This window comes from Diabrotica undecimpunctata, chromosome 3 (assembly GCF_040954645.1).
Source record: "Diabrotica undecimpunctata isolate CICGRU chromosome 3, icDiaUnde3, whole genome shotgun sequence".
In the NCBI taxonomy this organism is placed as follows: domain Eukaryota; kingdom Metazoa; phylum Arthropoda; class Insecta; order Coleoptera; family Chrysomelidae; genus Diabrotica; species Diabrotica undecimpunctata.
In genome coordinates, this window is record NC_092805.1 from 49,785,618 (window position 1) to 49,810,702 (window position 25,085).

General features: G+C 34.0%; 1 protein-coding gene across 1 annotated transcript in view; it reads right to left on the reverse strand.

The window, feature by feature from the left end:
* Positions 1 to 1,041: 1,041 nt before the first annotated feature.
* Positions 1,042 to 25,085, reverse strand: part of LOC140436775 (GTPase Era, mitochondrial) — a 30,869-nt gene continuing 6,825 nt past the window's right edge. Inside the window, exon 6 of the mRNA XM_072525861.1 lies at positions 1,042 to 1,239. Within this exon, the coding sequence (XP_072381962.1) occupies positions 1,058 to 1,239 (182 nt within the window). The 3' untranslated portion in view covers positions 1,042 to 1,057. The remainder of the gene's footprint in view (positions 1,240 to 25,085) is intronic.

Consider the following 25,085-nt stretch of genomic DNA (forward strand, 5'->3'; position numbering starts at 1 on the left):
AAATCAAATCTTAACTGTCTTTTCCTTTTTATTCCGATATACTCTGTACGAGTACTAGAAACCAATTCGCCAAGGATTTTTACTTAGATGAGGAGATATGTTGTTGAATGCAACTTTTAGATTACCCATACCTCTATTACACCTTTAGCATCGTCTGTCTTGCCTTGCAATTTATAGAAGGCACAGATTAAAGCAAAAATCTGAATTTTGGATGCGTCAACCTAGAAATCTTTGCATTCTACTTTGGTGATTTAACTTTTTCTAAATTTTTCTTAGACAGTTATTTGCAAACAAGAAATTATTTAATTACAAATTTATTTCTATCTCCAATGATAAATCTCTTTCCCAAACTTTTCATATACTCTACATAATGTTCTTTTTTAATGGAATGCTTAGGGGGCTATAAATTGAGATTAAATTATTTTCGCAATTCGTTTTGAGTTTGACAGAAACTGTAATTGGTTGTATGTGTTCTGTTTCGTATTTTAGCTTCTCAAATTGTTGAATGTTATCCTTTTTATGCCAAGTTTCGTGTTCAGAACACAATACTAAGGACTTCTCCACGCGTATTGTTCCATACTCTGTCAATCTCATTACCTAAATGGCTGTTACATCATATCTCAGATCTTCTAGTTTATCGCTCTCGTGGCGATTCTAGATTGGTACCAATTTAAAACGTTCCATATTCCTCCAATGGAATATCATTTGTTCGTAGCTTTTCTGTTATTTTGATATCTGTCTTATTCTGAGGCAATATTATTCATTTCGTAGCATTAGTGTTTTACATGTAAGAACCCCTGGCCCGTAGCAAAACTTCATTTTCGGAGGACCATGTCTCCGTTTCCAGTTTGCCCTAAACCTACCTTCCATTGGATACCTAATCTCCAGCAAGGTTGCTCAGGTGGCCGGAATTCACCCGTGTGGTCAAGACAACACTTCGTGGAGGTGAGGATAGGAATTGAGTAGGGGACTACTAGTATATACTAGGACACTATCCCTTTAAGCCCTGGGTGGATATACCATAAATAAAATGAAAGAACGTTATCTTAAATTAAATTTATTTGTTATCTGCTAAGGGTGTTGGTACAATTTGTATTTTAACGAAATTCTGGAATGAGCTTTGCAAATCCCTCTGGACATTTTCCGTGATCAATCTGAGTCTTCCATCGGATGAGCCTGCTAATAGTTTTGCAATCCTTGAAGTGGGGCACATTATTAAAACAACTGCATTTATTTTACCTAAAAACAAAAACTTCGGTAATAGTTGATTTACCATTTGGATGCTATAAAAATTATTTAAAAGAAAGAAGAATACTAATTTTAAATTGACAACAATTTGATTTTTCTATGTTGTTTAGAAAGTTTTTTATGTAATGTACATGTTTAGTAGTTTTCACATTAGAGGTTAGACGTTTTAACTGTCTATTTGTATTTACGTAAAAAGAAGTTTACAAAACTAAAAATGAGTAGTCGGAGCAAAGTAAAGCAAGTTTTTTTTATTGTTCAGTTTATTTTTCTGTATTTTAAATACTGAAATAAGATATCTAGAATGTAACAGGTTGTAGCTAACATAAATATATAATGAGGATCAAGAAAACAAAAAGTAGATGGCGAAAATCCTTACGTAAAACATAAAAAAACAACATAAGGAATGCGAAATATTTTTTCTTCATGTGAAAACTATGTTACAAAACAACCAAATTCGATTTTACAAAATACAAAATTCGATATTTTGAAAAAATTTTAAAGATGAACGAATACTAATATGTTACAAATATTGGAGTTTATCTACATATAAAAAAAAATTTTGATCATGTAAAAATTTCAAGTAGTCCATTAAGTCTATTTTTTGATGGAAGCCCTTCAGGATGTACCTTATATCAATAATCACGATATGCGCCAGTCGCAAACCTTTCGCTTAATTTTTTATGTAACAAAATCTGAAAAAAAAAATCGAAATTTTTGCATTTTGCACCCATATTTTCGCCTATTACTCGAGAGATATTGCTTCTACAAAAAAATTATAGAAGGTAAAAGTTTCGTTTTTCAATAATAACATAATACTTGACTATTCTTTCTGGAAGACATTTTAGAGTCAAAAGAACACTGGCCAGAGTTCGAGACGGATATTCATCATTTTGGCTTTACAACCCTGTGTGGGTTCTAGCCTCCTCAAGAATTTTTCTCCAGTCGTCCCTATCCATCGCCTTCCTCCGCCAAGCACGTATTTCCATATTTCTCATATCTTGGTCTATGTTATCTAGGAATCTTGTTCTGGGTCTTCCTCTTCTTCTTTGACCAATAGGTCTATCAAGGAGCGTTTTTCTAGCTGGGTCGGTTTGCTCCATCCGCATTACATGGCCTACCCACCTCAGACGTCCTATCTTTATGTGTTTTACGATATCTGGTTCCTGGTATATCCTATAGAGTTCGAAGTTGTATCGTCTTCTCCAGACACCATTTTCATTTACCGCTCCATAGATGCGCCTTAGTATTTTTCTTTCGAAACATCCTAACATGCTTTCATTGCTTTTTGTTAAAGTCCAGGTTTCTGAACCATATGTTAGGACTGGGCGTATTATTGTTTTGTAGAGTTTTACTTTTGTATTTCTTGATATAACTGTAGATTTAAAAAGGAGATTAAGCCCAAAATAGCATCTATTAGCCGTGCAAATTCTGCGGTTTATCTCTGCGGTAGTGTCATTTTCAGTATTGACGAGCGTTTCCAGGTATACAAATTCGTTAACTGCTTCGATGACGTCATTTTCTATAACAAGTGGCCGTAGTGTTTGTGGTTGCGTACCTATTTTCATGTATTTTGTTTTGTTGGTGTTTATTATTAAACCCATTTTTGTAGCCGCTTCCTTTAATGCTACGTACGCCTCTCGTGCTGCGTTTTCCGTTCTCCCAACAATATTGATATCATCAGCATATGCTAAGATTTGCACAGATTTGTTTTATATTGAACCGGTAGTTGTGATTTGTGACGTACGTATTACTTTTTCAGAGAGTTCCCCCTGGATTCGTACTTTGCATTCAACTTTTTCAAGGGTTAGTTTGGTTAAACTTACCAACTGATTTGGTACTCCTAGGTCTATCATTGCTCTAAACAATTCTCTTCTATTTACAGAGTCGTAGGCTGCCTTGTAGTCTATAAATATGTGGTGCGTGTCTACACCGTATTCCAGTGTTTTCTCTAGAATTTGTCTTAGGGTTGAAATCTGATGAATTGTTGATTTACCACCTCTGAAACCAGCCTGGTATTGTCCTATTATTCGCTCTGCATATGGTGCCATACGATGGCATAGTATATTGGAGAATATTTTATACGCTGCATTTAGGAACATAATTCCTCGATAGTTAGAGCATTCAAAGATATCACCCTTTTTGTGTATGGTGCAAAGTATTCCAATATTCCAATCATTGGGAAGGGACTTCTGTATCCATATTTCTTTTATAAGCTGCTGTAGGGCTATTATGATATCGTGGCCACCTTCTTTATATAATTCCGCTGGGAGATTATCTATTCCGGGTGATTTGTTACTGGCTAGTTTGTTTACAGTGTCTTTAACTTCCAGGATCTCTCGTCTGCTCCGCTTACCTCGCAGCTTTCGTCTTCCGAGTTTTCTTCTTCCTCTATATTAAGTATCTGGTTAAAATATTCCGTCCATCGGTTTAGTAGGTCTGTTCTTGTTGTTAAGAGATCGCCATTTAAACTGCTACATTGATTTGTGTTTGCCTTAAATTCTTTTCTGTTGATGTTAACTTTCTTATAGAATGTTCTGAATTCTTTCTCTCTGTTGAGGTTTTCTATATATTGAAGTTCCTTTTTTAAGTGGTTTCGTTTCTTCATTCTGTGTATTTTCTTTTCTTCTCTTCTCTTTGTTTGGTAATTCTCTATACTTGTTCTAGTTCGGCGGGTAAGCATTTTTGCATAGGCTTCATTTTTTTTCTGTGTTGCGTCTTTGCATTCATCGTCAAACCAGTGATTTTTTTGGGTACAAGTTTCTGTTCCTATTTCATCTTGTGCTGCTGACTCAATATCTTCCCTTATCCTGTTCCAGAATGAGTCTATCTCTCTGGTCTTCTTCGCCTAGACTTTGATTCCTTAACCTATTGGTAACATTTTCCCAGTACTGTTTTGCAACAGTTGCATCTCTCAGCTTCTGTACATTCCATTTCTTTCTATTTATTTCTTTTTCTTTGTTGGAGTTTGAAATTCTAGCCCTTAGTGTTGAGATCACTAAACAATGGTCTGAGTCTATGTTTGCGCCTCTATAACTTTTGCAGTTTATTATGTCCGTTCCGTGTCTTGAATCTATTAAGATGTGATCAATCTGACTAGTTGTTCTTAAATCAGGGGAGGTCCAGGTTACCTTGTGTATATTCTTGTGTTCAAAATAGGTGCTAGCGACGGTTATGTTCAGTGCTGCTGCTAAGTTTATCAGTCGTAATCCATTATCGCTACTGATGTTGTGTAGGCTATGCCTTCCTATAGTCGGCATAAAAACATGCTCTCGTCCTATTCTTGCATTCATAGACGGATTCGAGACGGATATTACTGAATCAATTGTCGACGAGATGTAGAAGATTGGTGTAAGAAATGTGATTTATGTAACGGTAGAAAAGGCCTTAGAACAAGAAGTCGTGGTAAAATGGCACATTATATTTACGAAGAGCTTTTTGAACTACTTTGCAGTGGATATTCTCGGTCCACTTCCGATAACAGAGAGAGGAAACAAGTACTTAATGGTCCCAATAGATTATTTTTCAAAATAGCCTGAAATTGCACCCCTTGTTATCAACAAGGGGAAGCAACTTTATTAGTAGAAACATTCATAACATACGTCATATCAAGACATGGAGTTTCTTTAGAGTTCCATTCTGATCAAGGACGAAATTTTGAATCAGAATTATGGTAAGAATTAATGAAAATCTTGGGTATTAAGAAAACTCGCACTACGGGTTTCCATCCACAACCAGACGAAATGGTCGAAACACATAATAGAACTGTTTGTCAATACCTTTTAACGTTTGTCGCTGATAATCAAAATGATTGGGATACCTCTATTCCTGGTAGCAGTTCCGAATAATAAGCAACCGGTTATTCTTCATCGATGATGATCACCGGAATAGAAATGAAGCTTCCTCAAGATCTTATTTTCGGAAGATTGCTCCCTGCGAACAAGAAAGTTCATACCTGATGTACATCAGAAATTTTAAAGAAAAATTGGAGAAAGTCTACGAATTTGCTCGTAAAAGTTTGAAGCTTCAAAGTAATAAAGCTAAGTCCAAGAAGAGACCCACAATACCAAACGTAAAAAAGGACTTTGTCCGAAACTTCAACGAAACTGTAAGGACTGTGTACAGTCCTGTAGAAAATACACGATCTTATCTACCGTATCCACTTTTCAGCTAGAAGTAAACCCAAGTTAGTTCATATCGAGAACTTAGCTCCATACCATGGAACTGATCCATCCTGTTAGCTTGAATCGGTTCCTAATAGAGCAGTTATTCGAGGCAAATAATTATAAAGGAGGGAGCAGTGTTACAACAGTTCTTTGAGATTTATTCCATATAGAAAAAGCCCCTTGACTTGTATTAAAGTATTGTATAACTTGTATTAAAAAAGTTATCATACAGTAAGTTTTTTTATAGATCTATTGTTGTCTATATCGGGCAAACCAGTCAACTGTTTCAATCCAGAATTCGTTCTCTCAAATATGACAGGAACAACATCACTGCGCTCACAAAACATGAAAATAAGAAGAAGCATAAATTTGACTTCGAAAACATAAAAATTTTAAAAACCGAACAAAACATAAAGAAGAGGGAGATATACGAATCAATAGAAATAAAAAGAAATACCAACGCAATCAATGACGAAAAAGATACACAGAACTTAAATAAAATATATCTCAATCTGATTTAAATAATAATAAATAAAACACCAAGAAAAACACTGCACAAAACACGATATAAAACAATCAATCAAAAATAAATCGAAGAAAACTGGAGAATTTGTTTCGTTTATCAAGTTGACAAAAGAAAACTGAGTAGATAAGGTAACAGAAAATCCAAGAAAAACAACACGTGTGTGTACTCTTATGTACACCGGCAAATTGACAGATTGTTGTTGTCTGCTGTTAAAGTATCTCTACTTTATCTGTGAAAGAGAATATAATCAAAGAGGATATAACACTACGTTTTAGTTTTTTTTAACTTTTTTTAAATTTGATATGACTTGGAGTCAAGTCCTTTAAGCCAAAACAATGTTGTATGTGTATAGAGTATATTAAATTAATAATAAATTAATTATTAAAGATAATATACAAGCTTTTTAACGCGGTTTGTTTGACATATGCAATGACGTGAAACTAATGAAATTTATGTCGCGTTCCGAAACTAAAACAAAGGAAAGAATATTGCGAGCCCAATCAAATCTATAGCTCTTACATTTTTTGACTTTTCGATATTATCACTTTTGTGTGATCGCATTAGATCCTCCAACGCGAACACGCACTCATACGCACACACATACATTTGATTGAATTTGAATTTTGTGCAGCGACAATAAAGCGCAAATTGACTCTTCGACGTTAGGAACACACCAACATTGGTGTGTTCCTAACACGGTTGTGTGATGAACACAACGATAACAGTGAGTGCTTGTAATTTAATATAAACTTTATTGAATAGCAATAAAGTTCAAATTGACTCTACATTTAGTTAGAAAATATTTGTATGGGAAAAAGAAAAGGGCTGTTTTAGGGTTTTTCCGAAAATTATTCGAATTTTTCTTGTCGTAAAAACCATCCTTAGACTTCAAGGAACATTTTAAAAAAGAATTTTTAAGATTGGTCCATGCGTTGTTGAGTTATGCACTTACCAACACATTTTGCGATTCATTTTTATATTATAGATAATCTGACAATGCGGGCAGCATGTGAGCGTGTATTGTCATGAATAAATGTAAAGTTATCTCAATAAATGGTTCAAATGGTAAAACATAATTTTGCAGTATCTCATATGTATACCTATCAGCGGTCCGAGATGCCCTAGTGACAACGTACAACAATTCTGTACGCGACTTCGAAGATATATCAGCCAATAGCATAACAGAACTTCCTTGAAAACTTACTAAAAAGTGCACTATCTTTTCTCCAGACAGACTCTTCTGCGACCATCCGGAGACGTAGACAAAATTCAGCGTAGAATCATCAGTAAACATCACATTTCTCCAGTCGTCTACATTCCAATTACGATGCTCCCTAGTGAAATATAATCTGGTTATACAATGTCCCCTGGAAAGGTCGGGTCCTGTAGTGAGTCTTCGAGTATTTATATTAGCCTCATTTAACCATCTTCTAATGGTTCGTTTACTAATATTTACCTTTCTGACATATTGCAGACTGTTTCTAAGCTCTTAGTTATTGAATGACGATTTCTTAGTACTGAAGACACTATAAAACACTATAAAACGGTCATCTTGGTGAGTAGTTCTTCTCTGGGGACCTGCTTCAGGACGTCGAGTGTAATCTCCTGTCTCTATAAAACAAGAAAATACACGTTGCACTGTACTGCGTGAAACTCCGTATCTGTTTACGTAAACTTGACCTCCGTCCTGAATAAGAGCAAAATAGATGCAACAATATCTGCACTCAAAGACATTTAGGAATTTTCACGAGCACGATAATAATAAACACTTTTGACATTAATAAACAGAAATTTCATAGTAAAAACAATTGAAAATGCGCAGACTCCTTCTAACACTGAAGTAAAGGTAAGATGATAACTATAATACTTTCAAAATTTTCTAACAATATCTGGAAAATTTCGATTTAAAAGACATTTCTCGTTAAAAACTATCTTTAGATATTCTGCTGAACTAAGTATCGTTTACCAAATTTGTAAAAATAACCAAAAAAAAAAATCAAAAGATCAAAGCAATTTCTTTAGAAATTATAAGGGTGTCGGTCCGTTTGCCAGTGAGTGTATACATTGAATTCCCAGTAATAAAGATAAATTCTACATCCAATAATATTTAAGCAGAAACAAGTGGCTTTCCACATTTAGATCGGTTTGAGAAAAGAGGATTAAGAAAACAAGAAAGGGTACCTACAAAATACACTTCTAAAGTATATCAAAAGGTACGCGTGGAAATACGAAGTTTGAGCGATACGCACAGCGCCGAAATTATGTCATATTTACTTTGTTTTCAATTCGGATTAAGGTTGGCTTGAAACTTTGGCTTGTAAGTTTACTTTGCAAATAATAATTTCGGAACTGTGCCAGCGAGGGGTGTGATATAGTAGAGAAACTTTGAAATTAACAACAATGTATTTGCTAAATCGACTTTGGGCGAAATTATGCAATACGAAACTTGTTGCAAATAAGGTTGGAAGGCTAACATACATACGTACACATAACATTATTTATATATATATATATATATATATATATATATATATATATATATATATATATATATATAGGGCTTCACGAATGATTCTCGATTTTAAGGAGCGGATGGGAGCTATGGTTTTTGCTTTTTCGAAATCTATTTTGTGAACTGTCTGAATATGATGTTGGGCTAGGGCTGAAGTAGTATCGGAATGTTTGACTGATAGAGAATGTTCGTAAATGCGGTTATGGATTCGTCGATTTGTCTGTCCTATGTATGAACGTGGGCAACTGGAACAAGGTATTTCGTAGACACCATGGTCTTCATTGGGGATTTGGTCGTTTACGGATCTGACGAGGTTGGACAACTTGGAGTGAGTAGTGAAGATAGTTTTGATGTTAAGCTGGGATAAGAGTTCTGCTGATCTTTCTGCTGGTCAGTGACACCTTTAATAGAAGGTAAAAAGATTTTGGGTTGATCCAGCGGCAAGGTTTCTTTTCACTATTCACGTGGTATTCTCTCGTGATTGCCGATAATTATCTGAATCCCTAATTTAATCTGACCAAACTTACCCAAAAGTAAATGTACATCTACCATTTCTGAAAATGTGTACACCATCGAAATACAACGTTAATCTTTTCTTATTAACCTTACATGCACAATAATCGGAAAATTTAATATGTACTACAGTAGAGCGTCGATTATTCGAACTTCGATCAACCGAACGACCCGTTATCCGAATTCCCGACTCCCACAATTTTTACAAGACGCTGATTCATTAATTCATTGCCACTCGTCATTTAACATAGATAAGAGAGTTATTTAATATCGGTCAAAATAGTGTATGCATCATATTCTTGAAAGTATTGTCGGTCTATGCTGTATATAAGTGGTTAACTTAAAAAAGATCCCAGGCAGAACCTGTTTCTGGTCCGATTCTGTGTGAAAAAGCAGTTCAATTCAATGAAAAACTCAGAGATTCGTCAAATTTTCAAGCAAGTACAGGCTGGTTAAAACGATTTAAGTCGAGACATGGCATTTGTGAGCTTCAAATACAAGGAGAAAAACTATCTGCTGATTCATCAGCAGCAGAGTCATTCAAAATAAGACTAAGTGAATAACTGAAGGAAGAAACTTACGCACTCGAAAACGTTTATAATGCAGACGAAACTGGGCTCAATTTGAAAGAATTGTTACGTAAGTTACTTTTGGAAAAAGAAGAGGAGGGAAAAGAAAGCCTGATAAATCATGGAAAAATTGATTTGAAGTGCATGTCCCGATTTGTCCATGATTTGAAGTCCCATGATCGGAGCAGCATGGAACAGTGTAAAAGAGCAGAACTTGAAAAAAGCGTGGAATAAAGTTTTGTGTTTAATGGAAAATAGTGAAATAGTGGAAATAAGCGAATATGCAAAAGAAAAACAGAAACATAAGTCTGAAAGGATTGATATGCTAAAAAAATTCAATTGCTACGGATGTGATGAATAAATTCAACAATGGATGGATTTCGACGATGATGATGCCAGGTACCGAATTATGCAAGTAGGTGAAATTATGGAGCAAATAAATAATAAAACTGACACCACATCTAGCACCTCATCAACTGCAAGTTCAGATAATGAAAATGAAAACATACTTAATTGGTGCTTCAGAAGCTTTTTTTGCTTAGATATGGCCGTGCGTTGGTTTGAAACACAAGCTGAAAGTGGCCAGTATTAAATAACTGTCCGTAAAAAAATACGGGACCTAACCGCTCGTAAACGGGTAGGAGACGAAAATTGAAGATTTTTTAAGTGTTAGTAATTAACGCTTAAAATATCTTGAATTTTCTTCAATATTGTATCTAAAAATATGTTGTTGCAAAGACTGCACTTTTTTGTTTAATTTCTATTTGTCATTAAAGATATAAATAAATATGTAGGTATTGGCTCCATGCGTAATCATGGTAGGGGTACCTTAAAACGATGCCAGCGTGCCTAGCGGAGAAATATGACAAAATTGAACGTATCTTTTTACGCATAAACTTTATCAAAAATAAGTGCAAATAAATGTTGCGTATTTAATTGTGTTAGTAATAGCAAAAATAGTCAGTGTAGTTTTTATAGGTTTCCAAAGATTACATCTAAATTAGAGAAAAGAAGAAGATGGATTGGTACTATTAATATAAGAAAGTATATATCACATAACCTCATTTGGCAAAAGTATATAGAAAGTACCGGTGAAGTTAGCTACAAATGAAGGAAAGTTTTGTATTTGACAGTGTTGCCGTGTCGTTTTAATAAATAACGAAAGAGCATGCGATATAATAATCAATTTTATGCATTATTTTATAGTTCTCATGAGAACTATTTTCAACAGTCGAGACATATCATTAAAAACAAAATGCCGTCTATTGAACTGCTACATATTCACAGTTCTGCTCTACGGAATGGAAGCATGGACACTGACTGTTGCATCTATGAATCGGCTCGAAGCTTTCGAAATGTGGTGTTATAGGCGCATCTTACGTATATCCTGGGTTGGCAGAGTTACTAATGTGGAGGTCCTGCGTAGAATGGGGAAAGAATGTGAAATTCTCATGACCGTCAAAACTAAAAAGTTGGAATATCTAGGTCATGTAATGAGAAACCAAGAACGTTACGGCCTTCTCCAGCTGATTCTCCAAGGGAAAGTAAATGGTAAGAGAGGACCGGGAAGAAGACGCATTTCCTGGCTTCAAAATTTGCGAAAGTGGTATAACACGACTACCACTGAACTGTTCCGCGCTGCAATAAGCAAAGTGAAGATAGCCGTGATGATCGCCAACGTCCGGAACGGATAGGCACTTTAAGAAGAAGAAGATGCATTATTTTAAATTGAAATTTTGTTTACCGAACACACAAATTCACACAATTTAAATGTAGTGACGATCTGAACAAGCTCCAGTTACTAACTAATACATTAACAAAACGGTATTCAGGTACCATTTCATCCCAAAATTATAAGAAAATAGTCATAAAATTGAAATCTGTTGAACATCTGTTGCAATCTGGCATCTAGTGTTTTGAAAGTTTTGACAGTATTGCCAAGTTTATCCGCTAATCTACCAACGGCCAATTATAAAATTATTTTCTAATAACTAACTGCAACTAATATCAAATGAAACAAATAATCATTCATTCGTGTTTTATATAAATTAAAAAAAAATACCAGATTCCATAAAATAATATAATAAAAATGTACTGTTTCAAAGCATATTCGACGCATAAAACATATACATAATAAGGACATGGCAATACCGCAAACGCAATTTTGAGGGTTTATTTGTAGCTAACTAAACCGGCACTTTCTATATACGTTCGCCCCTCATTTTTATGCAATTAACCCCTTAACGTACACATTAATTTTGAAGTTATGGTCAAAATATGATGGAATTTTTTCTTTAGTAAAAATGTTTTGTTTTGATTATAATTGAGTAAAAAAAATATTTTCAGTGGCGTAGAACCTTTATTTTTTCGGGAGGGGTCAGGCGAAATATTTATTTATCAAATGAAACAAATAATCATTCGTTCGTGTTTTATATAAATTAAAAAAAAAAACCAGATTCCATAAAATAATATAATAAAAATGTACTGTTTCAAAGCATATTCGACGCATAAAACATATACATAATAAGGACATGGCAATACCGCAAACGCAATTTTGAGGGTTCATTTGTAGCTAACTAAACCGGCACTTTCTATATACGTTCGCCCCTCATTTTTATGCAATTAACCCCTTAACGTACACATTAATTTTGAAGTTATGGTCAAAAAATGATGGAATTTTTTTTTAGTAAAAATGTTTTGTTTTGATTATAATTAAATAAAAAAAATATTTTCAGTGGCGTAGAACATTTACTTTTCCTGGGGGGTCAGGCGAAATATTTATTTTTGTTTTCATACATATACTAATAATATAGCATATTATATATATATATATATATATATATATATATATATATATATATATATATAATGCCAATAGTCCTACAAATTACTATAGATGAAAATGGCGCACTCTTTTTGTATGCAATTCCGTTGAAATTTAAAAATTTTGTGCAGAGGAAATACTGTGAATAGGTAAATCGTAGTATGATTTATATGAAAAATATAAATAATTCAAAATATTTTATTGACACATACACACATAAAAAAAATTAAAATTAAAAATTCAATTGTGTATGCTACACCATAAAACACGGCACAGCACATAATCCCACATTACAATTTTTGCAAAAGTATCTGGTTTCTTTTCGCTTTTTCTATCCTTTTTCGTCTCTTTTGTTGCAACATACTGCACAATACCTACATGGATTAGCCTTTTTCTCGGTTGGCGGAACATATTCCGGAAAGTGCTTCTCAGTTAGACGCAAAGGTCCAGGTTGTATGCTACGTCTTCCAGCTTTTTTAGTGGGTGTATGATAAGTTTCAATTATTCTCGCCACTAAATTTTTTTTAAATTCCAAATTTCTTTTTTGGCCCCCATTTTTTTGGTACAACACAAATGCGTTCCATACCGAAATATCCAATAAATGAAAAAATATCTTTTTGTAGTACTTTTTTCCCCTCTTTCTCGTTATTGGGTAGTCATGAAAATGTTGATCTAGCCAATCAACACCTCCCATTGTATCATTATAGTCGATGACTACTTTCGGTTTAAAAATGTGATTTGCTTCTCTATCTCTTTTTCTTGTAATCTCCAGTTGTGGGTTGTGAACTGTAGATAAAAGACAAACATCTTTCTTGTCCTTCCATTTCAGCACCATTACTTTCCCCTTTTGAAACGCGATCGTTTCTTCCTTCTTCAACTTTTTCCGTTGTAATTCTATGGGAACTTCTTTACGATTCGAACGCAAAGTTCCGTACACATCTGTTTTCTGTTTTATTAGTATGTCTGCCAACTGAGAAGATGTATACAAATTATCTGTTAGGCAATAACCCATACCCAACAGTGGTTTGCGTATTCTGATTCACTGTCACTCATTTCCAAGCGGTTTTACTGAAATAAAAACAAAATATATTGCAATAAAGAAAAGTTCTGATTTATAATTCAAATAGTATTTTAGAAAAAAATTATAATGAAATTTAGTAAAATAAAAAATATATATATTACTATAACCTACCGATTATTATATGCAAAATTTACTTACCAAACAATATAATAATAATGATGAAAGTAAGGTACAAATTAGTTCAAACGCAAAAACACAATAAATATCAACTTCAGCAGACGACTTTACACCGGCAAGACAGAAGGCTTGTACAAAAACAAAAGTTCGACAATAATATCGGTTATCAATGGTGACGATTGCAAATTGCAAGTTATTAGAGAATAAATATATTTTAAAGGAACTCAATACTGACTGAGTCATCTATTTTATAATAAAAAAATATTTAAGATAATATTATGCTTACATATTATGTCTCTTTATACAGGAGATACATAAAATAGGTGTAGATATATATCAAAACAGTTGTTTCTCATTTTTTGATGCTGACGGTTCAGATTGGACTCCAAAATTTTATGATCAAATTGCCTGCCTGATGACTTGAGTTTTATTTCATACCTTTAACTATTATTGTTTTTAATTACATGCTCTGCCATATGACAAACGTGATTTGTCAGTACTAGATTTTTCCATTTCTTTTCTGTTTTGGCGTTAAAAAGATAAATGATGAATTTTTGGAAACCCAGTTCTTAATACTATATTCGTTTCATACATAAACTGGAAAAATATAATTAAAAAACTAATTATTAATATTTTTTAATTTGGTATGTATTTATCATATGTTTAACCTCAAATTGGGAGGTCCAAAACTGTCAGATGAAGGCGGTAGGTGTCGCGTCAGTCACGCACGGAGCGAATATAAATATGGCTTTTATTCACTTGTGGATAAATATGTATGACTATAATCAATATGGTTCGATTATACGAACAAATCGATTTTCCGAACACCTACATATGTCCCCCAATTAGTTCGGATAATCGACGCTCTACTGTATCTACAAGATAGCTGATGCCACTGTGTTAATACTATCCAGTTCATCATAACTGCGGACTACCGAATTTTTCAAGTAGGAAAAGTACTAGCAAAAAATGTTTTTTTTTTTGCTAGTACTTTTCCTACTTGAAAATACTAGCAAAAAGCAAAAATGTTTCAAAAGCGGCAACTTTTTAATTTCTGTAAACTTGGAACGTTTTTAATTATTTAGACAAATGATGTTATTTTTAAACCCTCTGCACAATCTGTTAAATTTATTTGTATATCTTCTGTCCATTATTACTATGGGACATACACGTCCCAATACCTCTACGTCATTATGGTGGGATATATATATATATATATATATATATATATATATATATATATATGTGTCCCAGTAGACGCATAACTAACTGTAATTATGTTAATAATAAAAATGTGAAATATTTTAAAACAATCCATGCTTAACGCAACGTTACACTGGCAACAAGAGATCTTTGTTCCTTTTTCATTTTATTACATCGGTAGCATCTTCGCCGAGTTGTCTCTTCAATAGGCAAATGCTGTCCTGCAGACAGCATTTTTTTGGTTTTTGGTGGTATCCCATATAATCTGCGTCGTTTTATCTAAACAATTTCTCTGCCAAAGCGTATTAGTTGTTCGTCTAAAGTCACGATAAACTAAAATTTTTTCGTGAATTCTGGTACCTACTTATGTACTATTGCCAATACGTGCCAGTCAATTTAAGAGACGTTTAGACTGGCAACAGATTGCACAGGAGTATCATTAGGTCCTTGGTTGAGCAATTCTTCGAGTTGTTTAAGTTCAACGTCACTATCACATTCCATAATATTTTCAGGAAGACATTCATCGTTTATATCACATTCAGATGGTGTGTACTCATTATCTGAAATTTCTAATAAATTATCAGCGTAGTACTGAAGGTCTGTTGCAGTATGATTCAAGAGGGATAATTACGTCCCATCTTAGAATTCTTGCGGGACATGTTTCCCCAAGTTTTAATTCCAAGAATAACAATAAATATCATGCAAAATGGGCTAAAGTATTTTATTCATCTACCATCTCATAATACTGCTCAATTATCTGAAGAAAAAAACAAAAGTAAAAAACTATTAAAACAAAAACACCATCTAAACCTCACTTTGGCTGTGTAGGCAACCACTCGGTGTCAATTCTGATAAACAAGTGAATGGTTTCAAGTGTAAAGTATTCAGATAACATAATCAGATAACATAGACTTTCCCACTAGAATTTTTCAAAATTTCAAAAAGGCACTATGACCTTTTTATGCTCACATTTGTACAAAGATTAGTTAAGTCCAATTTAGCTATTTTTAGCTCCAAAGTATGTAGTTTAATACAAGACCTACTTTTTGTGAGACTCTTTACATCAAACTAAAAATAGCAAAACTGTTCTAATTAGAGCCCGGAGTTAATTGTTTTAAAAACTAAAACTTCAACTGTAATAGAACATTATCTGTAGGGAATAGCGCATCAAGCTAGAGTACTATAAATACACTTCGATGTGAAAATTTCCATCGGAATAGCAAAAGCATTTACATTAGACTAGTTTCCTGCTGACGATAAATTTGGACTCATTCCAACGGCTTTTTAAAAGATTCAATTGTCGACGTGAAACCGAAATAACTCAGGAAATCACTGGATTTATTTAACAAGCTCTATTCTCTAGGGATACTCACAAAGACAATTGGGACAGTGAGTTTTATTGAGTGACTTATGTCTCATGTAAATTTTAAAAGTTTATCTTTAAATAGGGAATAGGAGTAAATATTTATAGACTATATTTTGAGGACATTAAAAAATATATTAAATAAAGCAGAGAAAACTATTCGTCGTTGAAAAGAGTAAACCTGCTTGCGTTATTTTGCTTAACTTTGCAGGAAAACAGAAAAACGTAATAACAAAATTAAAATATATTCAATAGAATATATTTTAACATAAAAATCAATTTTCAATTATGTTTTTATATAAAAAAATTAAGTTAGCATGTTTTCCTTAAAAAACTTATAAAATCACAAAGTTTTGACTTTTGAAATATTCTTAAACAAAAAAATAGTATTGTATTTACTATTTTATAGATTTCGTATCGTATTAGAAAATAAACTTATGTGTGTTGAGGAGCTTATAGGGAGATGGATTAGTAGAGGATGAACAATACGTTTAATAAGGTTGCTGCAATAAATTTTACAGAGAAAAGTAGAAGGGAAAACGAGGCTCAGGAAGGTGAAGCATTTCCTGGCTGGAAAATTCGCGTACGTGGTTCAACACAACAACCACACATCTTTCCGTAGGAAAGAAATTCGTAATCCTACGGAAATTCGTAATATAACTCCAGAAATTATCCACAATGTTTAAGAAGATTGTAGTCGTCAGTTCCAATACTGCCAAGAGGCAGGTGTGTGGCAATTTGAACATTTAATTTAAACGAAAGGAAATTTTTATTTGTGAAATCAACATTTTTTTTGTTTTCTGGCAGCAATAATGTGTATTTTGTATTGTTTTGGGCTGTTTTCACGTCTATATGGATAACGTCGTTATATAGTATTATTTACATGCAAAAAAATATGGAAATGTTTTAAGTGAAACCAAAATATATTTTTAGGGCTTTATTTTGATAAAACCAAATTTATTACAGGGCAATTATTAGAATAGAATTTTTAGTCTACAAAGCAAACAACAATACAAATAGATGAACAACAAAGAAAATAAAAACGGAGGAAAAATATACAAACCGGAACACGACAGCCCAATTGAAGAGGACAAAAAAGGGTAACATAAAAGTAAGAAAGCTCCAGACAAGTGCATAAAAAAAGCAAGTACAATATTAACGGACATGGAAGAGATTAAGAAACTGCTGAGCTAGATGAGGCAAGAAATTAAAGAAGACATCCTAAAAAGCAAAACATAAATTAAAGATGAAATCAAGGATATGAAAAACGATCTATATAAGAAGATATAAAGCAGAAACTTAGGCAAAACAAAGTATAAACTGAAAATTTAAAAAGATAAGTAGAAAAGAAAGAAAAAAAACGAGAAAGAAAACGAAGAACTCAAAAAACTTTAACACTCATGAAGAATAGATTAGAGAAGATCGGTAAAGAAAAAATATGCAATAAATTAATCATATCAGGAATTGAGGTAGTCCTAGAAGATGAAGAGAGACTAAGAGAAGACATACAAAAAATGATGAAAAAATAGCTTAACCCTTTAACTAGCGGACCTATCTCAAAAAATATTCCCTTTAGCTACCAGCGGTACGCGTAAGTACCATCAAAATAAATCGACGTTACAATGAAATATAAACCAACTTAGTCTATTTTTGCCAAAGGTACATATTCGTCCAGCTCTTTTAAATTATTGCAACGTCACACGATCTGCTTGGCGGGTTTTTGATGCGTCAGTGACCGTTGAGATTTGTCAGTGTAAATGTATTTGAGATTATATTTTTATACATTATTTGATATTTATTGTTTGCTGATTTCTTCGTCGTTACGATTTTGTTTGGAGACTATCAGTAGGTAAGTTATATTTTCTTCACACATACAATTGGGTTCACAATATATAGGCACGTAAATAATACAAAAACACTTAAGTTTAACTGGTACTTCTACGTACCGTTAGGACTAATTGTGTTGTTTTGATGCCACGATAGATTTTCCATATTTAGTAATTTAACTCTTTTTACAAGAATGCTTGTTAAACAACAAAAAAATTGTACACAAAAATGTAGGAGCCAATTATAATGATTTTTCTTTTAATTTTTAGTATGGCTGCAAACCGCAGGTTAGCAAAAGAAAGTCCTGACATACGACGAGTTGGCACAAATCATTGAAAATGATGAGGATATGGATGCATTTTTACAGCTAGTTTGCGTTTAATGCACTAGAAATCATCATATTTCAATATTCCTCAAATGTCTTATGAATCAAGATTAATTTTTTTTTGTAAAATGTAAAAAATCACTAAAATTTGAAATTAAGATTTGAAAAGGCTAATATTATCGCATTGTTAGAATACTAAAGGGAAAGCTTGAATACATCCTCTGTGGTATAATTATGAGAGGACTGAATTATACAAATACATGATGCAAAAATATGTCAAAAAAGGATGTCAAAAGTACTTGGATAGTTTATTAAATGAAGAATCTGACAGAAAAACCAGTTCAGCTAACGGAGACAGTAACAGCAATGGTCACCAAAATAACAAACAAGGAAGTTGTACAAGCACTTTAAAAAATAAAGAAATGAAAAACAGGTTTATAACAGGTTTATTAAGTAGAATTATCGAAGTGAGACAGATGTCAGATGAATGGAAAAACAATATATTAGTACCCGTTTACAAAAACAAGAAGGATAAACAGAAATGCACAGACCAAAGCGCCATAAAACAACAACAAACACACGACAAAAATATTGTAGAGAGACTGATAGACGGATACGTGAAAAAACCGAAATATCCGATAATTCGTTTGATTAAATCAAAGTAATTTTCAGACATGTAGGAGGAGTAACATGTAGGAGAGAGTAACAACTAGTTCTAGGACACGTGTGGAAGAGACTAATAAATTTTATGTGAAAGTAGGATTGCACCAGGGATTGTTATTATTATTGGATCAGATAACAGCGAAACTACATGATATCATTTCCTGATGTATAATGTATACTTATGATGCAGTATAAGTAGGAAATACTGCAAGGGATTTAGAACGGTGGAGGAAAGTTCTTGATAAAAAAGGTTTAAAACTTAGTAGGACAAAAACAACTACAAGGTGGGACAAAAGTAATCACCCTATTGGAAACGCTATAACTTTTGCAAGTGGCGCCAAATGGTAATTCGGTTTTGAAATTTGTGAAGTAAACAATCGCAGGATACAAATAGACAAGCCATGAATGGTATGGCCTCTTGCCTTAAAGAGAGTGGGACAACGGGAGATGCCGACCTTCCACGAGGTGCCAAGGCTGGCCGGCCCCGGAGCAGCCGTTGTGCTGAGAATATCGCTGCTGTTGTCCAATATATCGAAGAGGAGCCCAGAACATCGACAAGACGACGTGCCACGCAATTGGGCATTAGCCGTTGTCCCTACGCCGAATTTTGGTGAAAGATTTGAAAATATTCCCTTACAAAGTGCAGACGGTGCATCCGCTGTTAGCTGTTGATCGCCAAACTCTAACCTCTAACCTACCCTGGAGTCATCCTGAATCTCATCTAACAGGAGGACGATTATTCATCGAAATTTATCATGAGCGATGAGGGTCATTTCAATAAACAAAATTATCATTTCTGGGGCACCAAAAATCCATTTATCGCCCACGAAGAACCATTAGACCCTCTCAAAGTTACTGCGTGGTGTGCTGTTTACGCTGGAGGAGTTATCGGGCCATTTTTATTTAAAAACGCCGCAGGCCAAACAACGGCCAATCCACTGTGTACGGCGCGCGCTACAGAGCCATGATTACTGAAATTTTTCTTCCTCAATTGGATCAATTAGGACTGGAGACCATGTGGTTCCGACAGAACGGTACAACGGTGCGCACTTCTCGAGGTACAACTGAACAAATCCCCTTCGTTGGATCAGTGAAGATGTTCGTTCAGTTGTAATGGAAACACCAAATAATAGTAGCAGAGTTTATTGATGAGACGTACACTATGGGTGTTGACCCGGGATTACTTTGAGTAGAAACTGATGAAGTTGATCGTTGAAGACTATCAAGTTTGTTGAATGAATATTGATTGAGTGCTTCTCTAGGCAAGAGATCTTAGTTTTATATAAGTTTTAATTGGGTCAATATTTTCGCGGACCTCGCGTGATATGTGTATCTAATTTATGTAAATTGTTTAACTTTGTCAGAACTTTTGACTGATGTCCAAATTATATTATTGATAATTGACCAAATGTGTATGTAACCTAATTAACTACGTGTGTGTATTTAATAACAAATAAATTCATTCGGTCTACTGGGTGATAAAATTATACTGTCCAATTTCGGATATGAATTCTGAAGATTTGATATTGGACAACAACCAATATTCTGAAGGAAACATCGGGTCACTAATCCCTCGTTTTGGCCATTTGCACTGGCCGACCAGGCCAGTTTTATTTTTATGGGGTTTTTTGAAGTCGTGCGTTTACGTGAACAAGCCTGACTCTTGAAGCTTTTAAGGAGAATCTCGCCAGGAATGCGAGAATCGGTCGCCCGAAGATCTGGCAAGAATGATGAAAAATGCCATAAAATGGGCTCGTATGGTAATCAACTCTGGTGGAGGCCACTTGACCGATATAATTTTCTCGACTTGACAGAATAAATTCTGATGGATTAAATAAACAAATTTCACAGCAGAACCAAAGTTTTTCATTAAAAAAAAATACAGCAAAAGAACATCGAGTGATTACTTTTGTCCCATCTTGTATGTGGAATGTGCAGATGGAGTTACTAATGAAAACTGGATGATGAAATTATTATGAAACGTAATGATTTTAAGTAACTGGGATCGGTATTTTAGAGTGATGGGGAAATATATAAAGATGCATGCAGTAATGTATGATGGATCAAGTGAAAGAAAGCGAGTGGTATGTTGTGTGACAGAGAGATTCCAATAAAGCTGAAGTGATATTTCTATAAAACTACTGCTGTGATATACGGAACTGAATGTTAAGCATGTAAAGAAAAGAGAGATAACGAATTCATGAGAACGCTTAGATGGATGAGTGAAGTAATAAAAAAGGATAAAATTAAGAAAAAGTATATTAAGGGAACTCTTAAGGGACAGACCCTTGTGGGACACCGTTTGTGGTTGTGTGCTGTGAGGAAGTTTTGCCATTAGTAATTACTTTAAAGGATCGCTCTGTGAGAAAATTTTTTATAAACGAATATATATTACCGGATAACTTGTTCTGGTTTAGTTTGTTTAGTATTACAGAAATCGGTATGGAGTCAAAAGCGCTTTCGATGTCAAGGGAGATTGCAATGACTTCATTTTTGTTAGATAGCGCAGTCGCAATTGTTGATTGCAGAAGTATAAGATTGTCCATGGTGCATCGATTTGGTCTGAAGCCTGATTGAAATTGGTCGAGGATTTTATTTTGTTCAAGGTACCAAAGTAATCTTTTATTAACCATTTTTTCTAGAAGTTTACATAATGTACAGGTGAGAGAGATTGGCCTGTATGAGTTTAGCGTGTCTAGGGATTGATCGCCTTTTTTGATAGGAATCGTTATGGATTGTTTCCATAGTGATGGGAATTTTTGGGAAGACCAAATGTTGTTGAACAGTTGGAGTATTTTCTCGTATGTATTTTGGTGAAGGTTTTTTAAAAAGATAGAGGGAATATCGTCAGGGCCTGCAGCTGAGCTTTTTGTCGAAAAAATGGCATCATTTAGTTCTTGGAAACTGAAAGGTATATTAATGGGATGATTAGTATTGCAAGTTTTGTGAGTAGCATCAATTTCGTTATGTGGATTAGTAGGATTATTTGATTTATTGAGAAAGTGTTGGGAAAGCATATCACTGATTTGTTGGTCATCTGTAATTATTTTGTCTTGAATGGTGAGAGCTGGAATTTTGTATGATGTGTAATGTCCTTTCATTCTCTTTATTTTTGACCATACTTGAGTCGGTGGGGTATCTTTTGTAATAGAGCTGGTAAAATGATTCCATGAATTTTGTTTACTGTTTTTTATTATGCGTTTTGTTTTTGCTCTGAGCCTTTTAAAATCTACTAAGTCAGATAGAGTGCGCGATTTTCGGAATCTGTTTAAAGCTCTTTTGCTTTCTTGAATTGCTGTTTTGCATGAGCCATTCCACCAGGGAACGTGTTTTTTTATTGGGTTAATTTTGTATTTGCCGATACACTCCTCTGCAGAGGAAACTATGCAATGATTTAGTTGTTTTATGTCTTCGTCTATGTTATTTTGATATTTGAGTACATCTGTGCGTTCTTTTACAGTTAGTTTGAAGAGTTCCCAATTAGCATCTGAGATTTTCCATCTCGGTTTTGTATATTCCGATTTGACTGCATTGTTAGTAATGATAATGGGAAAATAATTGCTATCGAATAAGCTATCTAGAGTATGCCAAGTTAGTAACGGGTGTATTTTGGGATCACATAAGCTTAAGTCTATTGATGAGAAGCTTCCTCACTGAATATGAAAGTATGTACTATTTCCTGTATTTAATAAGTTAATATCAGTATTATTAATGACATTTTCGATTATTTTACCTCTACCATATGTATTTTTGGAGCCCCACATAGTGTTGTGTGCATTAAAATCTCCAACCATAATAAATGGGCCAGAAATTTGAGATATTAGGTTTTCTAATTCAGTGCTTGTCAATGTATAATTAGGAGGAATATATAAGCTACATATTGTGATTTGTTCTGGACACCATGCTGTTATAGCAACAGCTTCTAATGTAGTGTTTAGGTGAAGTTTACGGTGAAAAATTTCAGTTGATACGAAAATTGATGTCCCTCCGCTAGCGCGTCGGTGTGTAGTTCTGATATGGTGATAACTAACAAAAATTTTTAGATTGTTGTGGGTTGTGTTAGAGGGTTGTGTGTTTCTGTAAAGTTTGTTTCTTGTAAACAAATAAAGTCAGGATTGGTTTCGGAAATAAGTTGTTGTATGCGTGCCAGGCGAGGATAGAATACATCGCAATTCCATTGAATAATTATGAATTTGTTAAATAAGAAAATTTTTGAGACGTCTGTGAGTTTTGAGATGTGTCAGAGATGTACTCATCATCAGTTGTTTCGTGTGAAAAGTCAAGATTGGATAATTTTGTAGAATCACCCATTAAGAGTTCGGTTTTGTCCTTAAATTAATTAATCTATTTTTGATTGATTTCTCATTAAGGTTGGGATATATTTGGTATAACGTAGAAATGAGTGATTTGATGTCTGGTGTGAATTTTAATGCTTCTGCGTATGGATCGCTACTACCGTAACAGTTTTCAAGAAGAGCAATTATGTTATCTGCTGGGATTATGAATATCTGTGGAGTTTCTTTATAAAGTTCGCGTATGATTGTTTTTGCCATTTCGGATAGAGTTGAGTCACAATTTGACCGTTTAAGTTTTTTCTTGATTTGTGGTTTGGAAAATACGGCATGGATATTAGTTTGTTCACTATGAGTAGATTCTTCAGTTATGCTAGTTATATCGCTAGGAGAAGAAAGTTCTGAGTGTGTGCGTTTATAATGTGTTTGTGTATCTGTCATATGTTGACTTGGTTGTTGTAATGAGGAGTTGTTATTTGAGGATGTAAGTGGTACATTATTGACTGGAGGAGATATCTCTGTTAGTGTGAAAGGTACAGTGTTGGTTTCTGGGCTTTTTTCAGTAGATGTGGATTCGGCTCTTAAAGGAGATGAAACAATTGTCTGGTCAGAAGAGGTACTTTCTGGTGGATTTGTGCAATTTGAAGTGACATGCACTGATCTTTTACAGACGAAACATTCCATTTTGTCAGTAGAAAGGAAGATGCGGTTTTCATTATCTTCGAAAGAGAGCACAAGAGAGGTTTGAAGCTCAAAAGTTTCGGAGGGCGGGAACGCATAAACTTGTCTCCTAAAGCTAAGAATATGTGAGAATTCCTCTCCTGGAATGCCTGCTTTAAGAAATGATACTGGAGAAGCAATTTTTAGGCCTAGGCTTTTAACAGCAGTTTCGATAATTTCATGTGGGATACACGGGGAGACATTGGATATTAAGATTCTCTTTGTATGAGAAACGAGTTTACGTATGTTTAAAGTTAGGGAGCCGATTTGTATGGTAGGATGAGATTTTACAAGTTCATCTACTATGTTTTTATTAGTTAAATATATACAAACCCTATTGTTGGAGATTCTGGAGGCGAAGCAGATGTTCTTGGGTTCGATAATATCACCAATTTCTTTTACATAATCAAATAATTTGAGGCTGTCTTCGGCATGGAGTATGATTGCTTGTTCTTTCTTTGTTTTCGGTGTTGTTTTTGCTGCTGTTACATATGACATTGTAGAAATGTTGTTGTTTGATGTATCTTGTTTGTTGCGGATTGTTGAATCTTGTTGTGACATTGTTGTGGAAGAAACAGTTGGTTTAATGGTATTTCCTGTGCTGCTCATGTACACATAAGCTGCACGTCAATTGTTGGTGTTAACTAACAATTTAATTTTTAATGAACTCAATGCCTGGCCTATAGGGCCGGCAAATTATTTGTATTAACTGTTTTTATATGATAAAGTTTTAAATCACTTTCTGATAAAAAGGTATTAATTGTTCTTATCGTACAAAAACCACATCGGGCACACTACACAAGTTTTTAAACGATATATTCGATGCTGAACGCTTACGATGTTCACTCGTCGGCGGCTCAGACAACACTCCAAATCCCATATTTAAACTATCCTAGAATTACCATTAAAGATAATAATTGTCATTAAACTAATACAGGTAAGTTTAGAATCAAAAAACCCTATTTATAGGCCTACCGCTACATATTAATTTATTGTTTGTTCTTATTTATGATTATTATTATTAGCGTTTTGTAGTTTTATATATGTAAACTGTAAAAGTAAAACATAAATAGCAAAAAGTTAGTAACGCTCCAATCACCAGAAAAAAACGGCTTTGTTCTTACGAAGGCATATATGAT